Consider the following 11,363-nt stretch of genomic DNA (forward strand, 5'->3'; position numbering starts at 1 on the left):
CTCCAATGGCAATGTTTGAATGAATCTTATTTAACTGATGCAGTGGTAATGATATTATGGACACACAACATACAGTAGAAATTCAAGATATTCATACTTAAGGTCAAAGAAGAAGTAGATCAAATCCAGCTGCGTCGTTAGCAGGAGTCACTGTAACAAAAACATCAGACTCTGGTGTCCTTTTGAAAACCGTTTGAACTCCTTTTGTAGTGGTGATGGTGAGAAAGAGGAGTTGTGGCAGATTTCTCAGGCTGATACACCGCTCTGTTTATTCCTTTCAGCTCTGGGGGCCAGCAGAGGGCGCTGGAGAGCACAGAGTTGCCCGTGCCTATGCCCCGTGTGAAGAAACGACTAAGCGGCTCCTACTCAGACGACACCCCTCCTCCAGCCACTGTGTGTATTTCTATCTGATTAATACATTTACTCGTGTCATCCTAAGACCTGGCAACTTATTTTTTGGACATCTCTAGTCTCTGGCCTTAATCTCATAAACCATGTATTGCACCATTATGAAACCTACACTACAAGGGGTGAAATGAAATGTTTCCAGAATATTTTCGCTGTCATCCAAGGCAATACTTAAATGCTCAAAATTGTTTTCTGCTGGGTCTTAGGAGGATATAGCACTACATTACCCGGAGAGACTTGGGAGTTAGGAATAATGGAGTCTGAAAGCACTGAAAGGGCATCCATACTGTGTGTTTTATTTTTATATTCCATAAAATGTATCCCTACCACTTTTTGGGTGCCTCACAATGTGATAACAGTAGCTCTGCTGCTTACAGAATTATGTTGTCATGTTTATTTAGCTTATATTGTCTTCCCCACATTTTATTCAAAATAATTTTTTATGGCTATGTTCAAGTCCGAATCAAACTGGGCTCTGTGCTGGTGAAGGTAATTCATTTCTGCTTGCACATCCATTGTTTTATTTCAGTTTACTTCTGGGGGGAGAACAGCAAAAATACTTTTTTTTTTCCTGAAGAAACTTTCAGCCTAAATTGAATCAGCCCATTTGCGCAGTCAGTGTGAATCACTGTCACTTCTCTCTTTTCTCGTAAGATGTCGAGTCCTGACGTCACCATGACCGGTACTGACCTGGTCAGTTCCACTCTGTCCCTACTACAATGGTGCCAGGAGGTCACCAAGGACCACAAGGGGGTAAAGATCTCCAACTTCACCACCTCTTGGCGCAATGGCTTGGCATTCTGCGCCATCCTGCACCACTTCCATCCAGACAAGGTGTAAGTTGCCCTCGAGCAGCGTCATGAAAACAACCCCCTTTATCGCAACAAAATGACAGCCTTCTTAGTAAAAATGGTTCCTTTAGAGCTAATTCAATTCAAGGTTCTCTTATGATTTCACAAGATTCTCTCAAGATTTATCTTCAGGGGTCAATTTTTTTTAAACTTTTTTGTGAAAATATTTTTCAACTTTTCAGTTTTATGTTGACATGACCCACCCACAACTCACCCACAAAAGAACAAAATATTTGTTTCACCACATTTCACAATCTTTACTTCCTAGAAATTTTGAAATGCTGGATCCCTACGACATCAAGCTGAACAACAAGAAGGTGACTAAATCCTCTATTCCTCTGACCATCAGCAGCTCTGTCCTCATAATTTGCATTTCCTTTTATGCATTAATCAGGCGTTCCCAGCAAGAGAACATAAGACGGAAAAAAAAAAAATCCATAAAAAATGTTTTAAAAGAAACTCTTGAATGGTAAAACTGAACTCTCTTTCCCCACCTCTGCCCATCCGTCAGGCTTTCGACGGGTTTGCGGAGCTCGGGATCTCCCGGCTGCTGGAGCCCACGGACATGGTGATGCTGAAGGTTCCGGACCGCCTGATCGTGATGACCTACCTGAACCAGGTCCGGACCCAGTTCACGGGGCAGCAGCTGAGCGTCCTGCAGATCGAGCACAACAGCAGCCAGTCCAGCTACTCCGTGGGCGAGCCCCAGGACCCCGACGCCGAGGCGGCGGTCCGCTACTGCACCGAGAGGCTGCAGGCGGGGGGCATCTCCCTGGACGCCAACGGCAAGTGCGCGGAGAGGGCCGCGGACCTGGTGCCGCCCCCTCGCGGCAAGCGGGCCCCGAGGTCGGAGGAGGGCGGCGGGCCGAGCCAGGCGGGAGGCCCGGGGGCGCCGCACCCCCCCGTCGCCCCGCCCAGGGCGCACCCCGCCGGGAAGTTCGCCCGCGTGAAGGACGCCGACCTGGTGAGGAAGCGGCGGTCGAAGCTGAAGGGCGAATCCATGGAAGAAGCTCCCGAGCAGAGCAGCGCTGAGGTACTGCGCCTCCTTTCTCCTCCCGTTTCTTTAGCCCTCTTATCTTTTTCCTGCTTAGATCACAAGCATGTTATGCCAGCTGCAATGCCCTCCTCATTGCCGCAAAATGTGCCACTTTTTTTTTTTTTTTAAGATGCCGGAGGTTTTGATATTTAAACATCCGGGACACGGTCAGTGATTAGGGTGGGGTTACTGTGGAATGTTTTATACCGTCAGAATGCTACGCTGGATTTACCCGCATAATAAGAAAAAAAATACATCACAGGCCCTTCCTCGAGTAAAACTAATCCCGTCAGAACAAGGCTTTTCTCTCAACCCTCTTCACGTAGCAGACCCTGTGTCCCTCTGTCGTTCCCTGTGCGTTTTGGGACGTAAATGACCCTGTGATGTCACCTCGTAGGGCGCTCCAGGGCAGACGGAAAGTGGAGCGACTGACACCTCTCCGTCCACGAGGGGACTTCAGCAGTCAGGTACGAAGAACTCTGTGAAGAACATGGTCAAATATCCAAGTATGTTTTATCCTCGTGATAAAACTCAATTCCTGGAGTGCTGTGTGTGTATGTGATGGTTTTTCTACCAACGTATACTTCTTGGCTGATTCAATTTATATATAGAGATTGATATTGACTCAGTACTGATGATGTATGTAGTCAATGGCAATATGGTGAATTAGTCAAATGTACATTTAAACACGGTCTTTTCCGTACGAAAGTGTCTGTCCCAGAGTACAGTTTCCAAGCGCAATATTTAATTTTTAGGCTGGTAGATAGTAGAGGTGTTAGAGGTGGCAGGCAGGCCAATGAAACAGGTTGTATGAGTGTGTGCGTGTTTACGTGTGTGTGTGTGTTTACCCACTTTGCACATGTGTGTTCTGTGTTGCAGAAAAGCCAGAGGCTGGAGTCGCCGGTGAGAGGAGTTACCTGGCTGAGGAAGAGAACCAGGTTGGTTGATTGGTTGCCAAGGTGGTCTCCCCATTTTTTTACTCAAAAATTAGTTGACTTCCAAATTGTAATTGGCACCGGATCTCAGTCCACTTGTCCGTGAATCGCCTTTGTAGCTCACTGTATTTATAGTCGTCTGTGTGTATGTCATGCTTAATATGCATACCTGCGCCTCTTCATACGTTTGTGTTTGTGTGTGTGTGTATTTATGCGTGTGCGTGCATGTGTGTGTGTCTGTGTGTGTGTGTGTGTGTGTGAGGGTGCGTGCATGTATGTGTGTGTGTGTGTTTCCGTGGATGCAGGACACCAGTCAGTATGTCCTGAATGAGATACAGGCATTGGAGAATGAACAGAGGCACATAGACAACAGAGCAGGCATTGTGGAGAGAGCCCTGAGACACCTGATGGAGTCAGGTGAGGGGGGGGGGCGGCTGACACAATGTTTAAAAATAATAATGATCTAAGATTAAAATCAAAGTTAAGTTGGCGTCAAAGGCAGCATGGGTGCTGGACAAAACTGCCAAAAAACCAGAGAATACAGTAAGACCGGATAACAAACTGCTTTTAGAAATAATACCTTGTAATTTAATGAAACAGAAAAAAAAAATATTACATAAATTTAAATGTGACAGGTTAGCATTATCACAGGGTTAGTGATGGCGTGAGTTCTGCTCCTCCAGGCAGTGACCGAGTGGAAGAGGAGAGACTGATTCAGGAGTGGTTCACTCTCGTCAACAAGAAGAACGCCCTCATCCGGAGACAGGACCACCTGCAGCTGCTGTGAGCTCCCCCGCCCCGCTTGCATGCGGTTACTGTTCTGTGCGGTCGCTCCTCTCTCTCTCCTTCTCTCTCTCACCCCCTCCCTCCCTCCCTCCCTAAAGGCTGATCCCTTTTGCCCCACAGGCAGGAGGAGCAGGACTTGGAGAGGAGGTTTGAGCTGTTGACCCAAGAGCTGCGAGCCATGATGGCCGTCGAAGGTCAGAAGACCGCCGGAACACTACGCAGGGCCCAAACTAGCTCACTCCACCTTAATCCTGGTCATGAGTGAATGAGCTGTTTTTTTTGTTATACTCGTACCTTTACAAAAATACACAACCTGCACTACGCGAGGCTGATACACTGCAGTCTGTCAAGTGGTCAACTCCGGAGCCGTGTATGATTTACACACCCCCCCCTCTCCCCCCGTCCCCTCCCCCCAGCCCAGGTTCGAACCCCAGCCATGGCACCTTCTGAGCTGCGACTTCTTTTAACATTGACGTTATGCAGTGTTACGAAGTGTGCATGAAAGTAGACTGAGGGGTGCTGGCAGGCTTTCTCAAGACAGGCTGTATGAATGCCTATAACTGTCGTGCATTTTACTTTCAATTCCATTGCGTTCAGGTCTATTGAACAAAACAAAACAAAAAAACTTAGTTGATATAAAAATAGATGATTAGGCTATGTTTATGCTATGCAATATGCCGATTCAACCCCTCGCTGTGGTTTAATTAAGGAATATGACATGGGAGGTCATGAGTGCTGTCGTGGCTACAGGGATGTTAGCCACAAAGTTACCCAATAACCACAGTCATGGGTTTCTTTTTGTTGACGGTGTCATTTCTTAAAGCCTTATTTTCCATAGAAATATGAGTACTATATTTATCCTGGAAAAATAGTTTTTGCACAACATGTTGATTGACAGCCCGTATGCAGAATGGGGAAGTTGAGTTTTGCAAAGTGAAGGGTGTGAAGAGTACAGCAAAGTTTTAAATAAACAGAGATTCAACTCTACTGTTGATGGACAAGCAGGGGGACCCTATTGGCTACCAGTCTACCCCTTTAACAATCTTCGCGGGACACCCTACCCGTCTATCAAGCTACTGTCGAAGCACATCTAGTTTAACGCAAGTAGAACCAATGCCTCTGGGGCTGACCAATGTTGTTACCGTTAGGGTATACGTTTTGCAACGCTCCCATTTTTCCAGGACTGCGAATGCACTGGCTTGCACATTGTTGGAGCATTGGCCAGGAACTGAACCCGGGCCTCCAGCGTGGCAGGCAAGAGCTCTACCACTGAGCCGCCAATGCTTCTGATACTGTGACACACTGAGGCTGGGAATTTAGGGGAAATAAAGCCTCTTTTCCATTGCACAGATCATCTCCAGGAATCATCCGTACCCAGAACTACCTGGAACCTCGGTAGTTCCCAGAATGCATTGTGGTGCTGTTTCCACTGAATTTTGAGAATGATAATCTTGGGAGGACGTGATGAAAAAAAGAAAGTACTTGTTTCACATGGTCTGCATTCCCTTTTTCCTGGCCTAAAATAGAGGCTTAGGTGGCGACTTTGTGTGACAGCGACTGCAATCAGTCCGGCTTTACAGCCATTGTCAACTCAACAGGTTGTCTCCCTGTATTCAGCTACATTTAGAATTTAAAGTTCTGTTCTTTGAGCATTGAGATGTAGGCTATAAAAAAATTAAATGTGTGACAAAAAAAAAAAAAAAATAGGAACAATTGAAATATTTATTAAAGGATTACATATTAGTAAGTGGTGGCTCAGAATAAACACCTAGGCTGTCCTCCTTAGACATTTCATTGCAGGGAAAACCCTGGGTATTTAGAGAAATTATTTCTCAACTATGAATCACTTCCTAAAATAGCCTAAAAAGTGTCCATTCATTATTATTACTAGTGGCTACGTGGTGGTTGGGTGGTGGGGAGGTGGGCGATCTGAGGTAGAGAAACTGCGCTACGCAGTGTTCACATCCTGGGTTATCTTCTGGACCACAGAAACAATAGTAGTCCTATTGTAAGACCCTTTGAGTCAGTCATGGAAGGTTCAGGGTCTTCATTCTTTCAGTAAGTAACTGAATGAAATGAATATATGCCTGATTGACTATTTCGGTAAATTAAGTCCAGAAGAATTTGTTTGAACAAAAAAAAAAAAAACACTGCATACTCAAACCTCAGTTGAAAATATCGGCTCCAAATGCTTTTTAAAATCTAATGTTTGAAAAAGTGTTTGAACCCTTTTCCAACATTCTCTCTCCTTCTCAACTATTTTCCGCAATTCCCATCCCTTCTTTTTTTTCCCCTGTATCTTCTTCTGTATTTTCCCTTTCCTTCTCCTCTCCTGTCTCTCACTTTTTTCTCGCTCCTCCCTTTTCCCTATGCATGTGTCTCTTCCTCCATCCCACCATCTCTCTCCCTCTCCCACCCTTCTCTCTTTCTCTGTCCAGATTGGAAGAAGACCCTGGCCCACAAACACAGGGAGCAGCTCTTGCTGCAGGAGCTGGTGTCACTGGTCAACCAGAGGGACGAGCTAGTTCGGGACATGGATGCCAAAGAGAGGGGGTGAGACACACACGCTGGCCCACACACAGGCTGCCCCAAGACCACAGCAGCACACACATTCACAGTGTCGCACACAGCCGAACATGTGTCTGCGTACTACACTGTGACTAAGAATATCTCAGTGCTACACTGTGACTGAGAATATCTCTGCTACACCGTGACTGAAAATATCCATCCTACACTGTGACAGAGAATATCTCTGTGCTACACTGTGAATAAGAATAGTTCTCCGCTACAGTGTAACTGAGAATATCTCTGCTACACTGTGACTGAGAATATCTCAGTGCTACACTGTGACTGAGAATATCTCTGTGCTACACTGTGAATAAGAATAGTTCTCCGCTACAGTGTAACTGAGAATATCTCTGCTACACTGTGACAGACAATATCTCTGTGCTACACTGTGAATAAGAATAGTTCTCCGCTACAGTGTAACTGAGAATATCTCTGCTACACTGTGACTGAAAATGTCCATCCTACACTGTGACAGAGAATATCTCTGTGCTACACTGTGAATAAGAATAGTTCTCCGCTACAGTGTAACTGAGAATATCTCTGCTACACTGTGACTGAAAATATCCATCCTACACTGTGACAGAGAATATCTCTGTGCTACACTGTGAATAAGAATAGTTCTCCGCTACAGTGTAACTGAGAATATCTCTGCTACACTGTGACTGAGAATATCTCTGCTACACTGTGACTGAGAATATCTCTGTGTAAAATGCACGCTCCACCGTGACGGTGTCTCTGGTACACAGGGCGCTGGAAGAAGACGAGAGGCTGGAGCGGGGGTTGGAGCTGCGGCGTAAGAAGTACAGCCGCAAAGAGAAATGCCTGCTGCAGTGAGGGAGCAGTTCCTGTGTTACACCCTGACCTGCCCCTGCCCCCTGCCCCTTGCCCCCCTGAATATAACCAGTCTCCCCTCTCTCACATCTGCCATACATGTGCCTGGAATTTGACCGTAACGTCACGGTCATGTCTTCCTAGGGGCTAGGAGATTATCAGCCAATGCCCCCGCCCCCCCCCCAACTACTGCCCCCCATTTCACAGTCAGCATTGAATGGGTGAAGATTTTTTTTCTGCACATAAACTGACCTGCTGTCGTAATCTGTTGCAGCGCAACTCCGCAAGTGACTATTTTTGAACAAAAAAAAGAAATATATATATATATATGTTGGTGTGGAGAGTTTGTCACACCCAAGGTCATGCCATGGAATGCTGGGTAATGAACTCAGGCAGCCCACAAACACACTGTACTCTAAATATGCAGTAGGCTCACTGCATTTTTATTCAAATCAAACAAACACATTTTTGTGCCTAAATGGTAGTCCTAAATGGGCTAGCCACACCAGTAGTTTGGTTGTTGTGCATGTGGACAGGCATTTAGAAATGTGTATTGCATATACCTGACAGTCTGAGGTGGAAAATATGGAGGTGACGACTTTATTTTTTGCTTTGGATTAACTTTGACAAGTTCACAAGGAGTCATCTTAACCCATCACACGTCTATTTATTTGTTTTTATTTATTGAACAAATCTCTGGCGCAGAGCTCTTGTAGAATGCCCGCGAGCGACTCTTGGGTGGACAGGTCTGTAGAAAGCACGCCGCAAAGTCAAACAACTATTGGTCTAAACTGATGTTATTTGATGTTTTTGCTTTGTTTTTGGGGGGGGAAAAAAGAGAAAAGTGTTTTCGTCATTTTATAAACCCTCGAGGCCCCATAGATTCACACTGATTAGAGGAAAAATATAAAGGGTACTGGGCAAGTGTTTTGTGACTTTTTATTTTTTGCTTTGGTAAGGAGAGAAAGTTAGGTAAACATATAGAGCCACAGATAGCATTACATAACAGAGAGGATGATCTACATCTGCTGTTCTGTCCACCTGCTACTGTTCACTCTTAGCCCCGGCACCCGGGGGTGTCCTATCAAAAGGATTCATTTACTTTTGCCTTAATGTTACAGTCTAAGAACAGTGCACTGAGTATCTGAAGTAGAGAAAATTGGAATGAACCTGGTGAATGCACACCAAGTATACTCTGCCTGAGAAATGCATGATAAGCGCAACCAAATACTGTTCCTGGGTTCAGTGTTCTGTATTTTTTTATTTTTATTTTATTTTTCTTTCATAGAGAATCCCTACATGTCCTTGTGAATTAGCTGAACGTGTAGGCACAGAAACAGAATTCTCATTCTTGCCAGTTGAGAAATGAAAATCGCCATTTGAGGCATTTTTTAAAAATATGAATCTTATATCTGTACTCCACTGTAGTGGAGTGCCTGGTTTTAACATTAATAGTTATTCTCAAGCAACATACCTTTATTACATTAACAAATTAAGTTCAGTAATTACCTCATAGTTTTCATATGATATGATGCCAAACAGTAAATTTGAAATATAAGCAAATTGCAAGGACAGACTAGTGATGTCACATACAGCAGACTTAATGAAAAATAACTGATTTGATGAAAGATAAGTGTGGATAAACTAATAGTGAATGTTTTATTTTTGAAAATATTTTTGTTTGTTTCTCTCAGAGACCTTCAGTTGGTTTTATTCTAAAATGGTGCAGCATGTTTACACTTTGAGTGGGGGAGAATTTACTGCCGTTCGGTTGTGAAGTTTAGTTTTGTTTCTTTGTTCTGAAAATCTCATCGTTTGCTTTAAATATTGTATTTGCACTATTTATATATTTAAAAAAAACAATATCGTTTGGGGAAATAAATCCGTTTGAATACTCCAAGAATGCTCTGTTCTGTTGAGTGCGTTTCATTGCATTGCATGTTCACAATGAGCCCATGTACACTGTGGCTGACAGTTGAAACTGGACAGGTAGTACATCGCAAGAAACCTAGCCCATGAGCAAAGCCAGCCACGAGTCTCTGGCCAATGAGCAAAGCCAGCCATGAGTCCCTGGCCAATGAGCAAAGCCAGCCATGAGTCCCTGGCCAATGAGCAAAGCCTACCAGGAGTTTCTGGCCCATGAGCAAAGCCAGCCACAAGTCTCTGGCCAATGAGCAAAGTCAGCCGTGAGTCCCTGGCCAATGAGCAAAGCCAGCCATGAGTCTCTAGTGTGTGGCGCTAGGGAACATAGGATCCACAACAAGTTCTGTCCTTTTCAAGTGCTATTTATGTCCAGCATGAAATCATGCAATCTTCCTGTCCAAAAAGGAAGTATATTTTAACTAACAAAGTTCAACCCACCCTTGGTAACAATGTTCCTACATTTTTTTTTATGTTGCTCTCAAAAATAAACACTCCCAGGGTAAAAAAAACAATGTAGCTTTACCAAACGTTTCTGAACATTAATTAGGCTTAACACTTTTGCCATCAATCATTTCAGCCACATTTCTTGATGACCCAATGAATGACAGCCGAAGACTGTTCTTGTGCCCGTATATGAAACGCTTTACTGTGCAGTAATCTGCGAGTGGACCAGTGTTGCTCTGTACAGTCAATTTGCCCATTCAGCCAGGGTAATTGGTGGAAACAAAATCTGCATACACACAGGTCGTCCAGGACCAGAATTGCCCACCCCTGCCCTTGCTTGACCCAAGGTATAATCATAGGTAAATGAGTTCAAATAAAATGCTAGTTTTTTTTTTTCTCCCCCACATTTGCTCTTGCATTTACTTACTTATGTATCTCTGCAATTGACCTGAACTGGTCTTTGATGTCTTTAATTTCCTAGGATTCGCACTGTTCTGTTCTAGAACTCCAGACTCACATGCGCTGACTTGGAAGTGACTCAAAGCGTGCGCAAATGTTAACGTTAAAGTGCTTGAGCACGCACTTTCACTTCCGCAGTGTACCCATGAGGCCGTGCAGCTTGGCCTGTCCGTTCCCATGGCTCCCACTGCTGTGTCTGCAGAGGAAACGTAAATACATCGAAACTGGAGTGAAGCCTACTGTCATCAGCCTACTGTTCCTGAGGAAAAGTGATGTCAAGTTGAAAAATAATTGAGATTAATTTTGTATGTTTTTTTTTTTTTAACCATATACTGTACACTCTCGGGAAAAACAAGCACGGAACCGTCCAGACCCACGGCGCAACTCACTTCCGCAGACACGTTTTAGCTGGCACACCTGCGCATGCGTCCTACTAAACGAAGCACCATCTGCGCATGTGTCCCACAAAATGTCCCTGAAAGGTCGTCCGTGAGTGAGTGACCACAATTTGCCATGCATAGCCCAAGGCCCCAGTTCCTGCATGCTATGGGAAAAGGTTGTTTTGAGTGTCTCCATAGGGAAACCCTTTTTAGTTCTTTACGGAACCCTCTTGTAGATGTGAAGTGTTTTCACCATTTTGCCCAACATAGAACCAGTGAGCTTGACTAGGGTTCCTCTGGAACCCGTTCTTCTGAGAGTGATATGAAAATTAGTTTCACTTCATATATTGTGAACACTTTTTGTATACTTCCCTGGACATAGTCTAGTCTCAGATTTTCCTAATTTCACTGATCATCTGATTTACTCATCTTTCTAGAAATCACACAATGTATTGTTTTCAGTTGGTAAAAAGTGGCCAGGCTGACAAAATGTTTTATTTTATTTTATTATTATTATTATTATTATTATTATTATTATTATATTATTTAATAATAATAATAATAATAATAATAATAATAATAATAATAATAATAATAATAATAATAATAATAAACACCAACAAGGTGCACAAGGGTTAACAAGAAGAGAAACAGATTTGGGCCCATATGTTGTGAAATATTTACTCCTGATAAGAAAATGTGAAAAAGAGCGGTCTTAGGACCACAGGCGAAGAAAGGTCGG

At 44.0% G+C, this 11,363-nt stretch overlaps 1 protein-coding gene and 1 non-coding gene across 8 annotated transcripts in view; one reads left to right on the forward strand and one right to left on the reverse strand.

Annotated features, from left to right (window-relative positions):
* Positions 1-9,318, forward strand: part of ehbp1l1a (EH domain binding protein 1-like 1a) — a 46,035-nt gene extending 36,717 nt beyond the window's left edge. For all 7 annotated transcript variants that reach the window (XM_064325725.1, XM_064325726.1, XM_064325727.1 and 4 more), the window contains 11 exons: positions 282-393; positions 1,063-1,244; positions 1,528-1,576; positions 1,771-2,292; positions 2,693-2,762; positions 3,175-3,233; positions 3,536-3,647; positions 3,914-4,013; positions 4,137-4,210; positions 6,455-6,569; positions 7,331-9,318. In XM_064325725.1, coding sequence (XP_064181795.1) covers positions 282-393; positions 1,063-1,244; positions 1,528-1,576; positions 1,771-2,292; positions 2,693-2,762; positions 3,175-3,233; positions 3,536-3,647; positions 3,914-4,013; positions 4,137-4,210; positions 6,455-6,569; positions 7,331-7,418 — 1,483 coding nt within the window. In that variant the 3' untranslated portion in view covers positions 7,419-9,318. The remainder of the gene's footprint in view (positions 1-281; positions 394-1,062; positions 1,245-1,527; positions 1,577-1,770; positions 2,293-2,692; positions 2,763-3,174; positions 3,234-3,535; positions 3,648-3,913; positions 4,014-4,136; positions 4,211-6,454; positions 6,570-7,330) is intronic.
* Positions 5,230-5,300, reverse strand: trnag-gcc (transfer RNA glycine (anticodon GCC)). The gene has a single exon. It is a non-coding gene; the product is annotated as a tRNA-Gly (tRNA).
* Positions 9,319-11,363: the final 2,045 nt, after the last annotated feature.

Source organism: Anguilla rostrata, chromosome 3 (genome assembly GCF_018555375.3).
Source record: "Anguilla rostrata isolate EN2019 chromosome 3, ASM1855537v3, whole genome shotgun sequence".
NCBI lineage: Eukaryota > Metazoa > Chordata > Actinopteri > Anguilliformes > Anguillidae > Anguilla > Anguilla rostrata.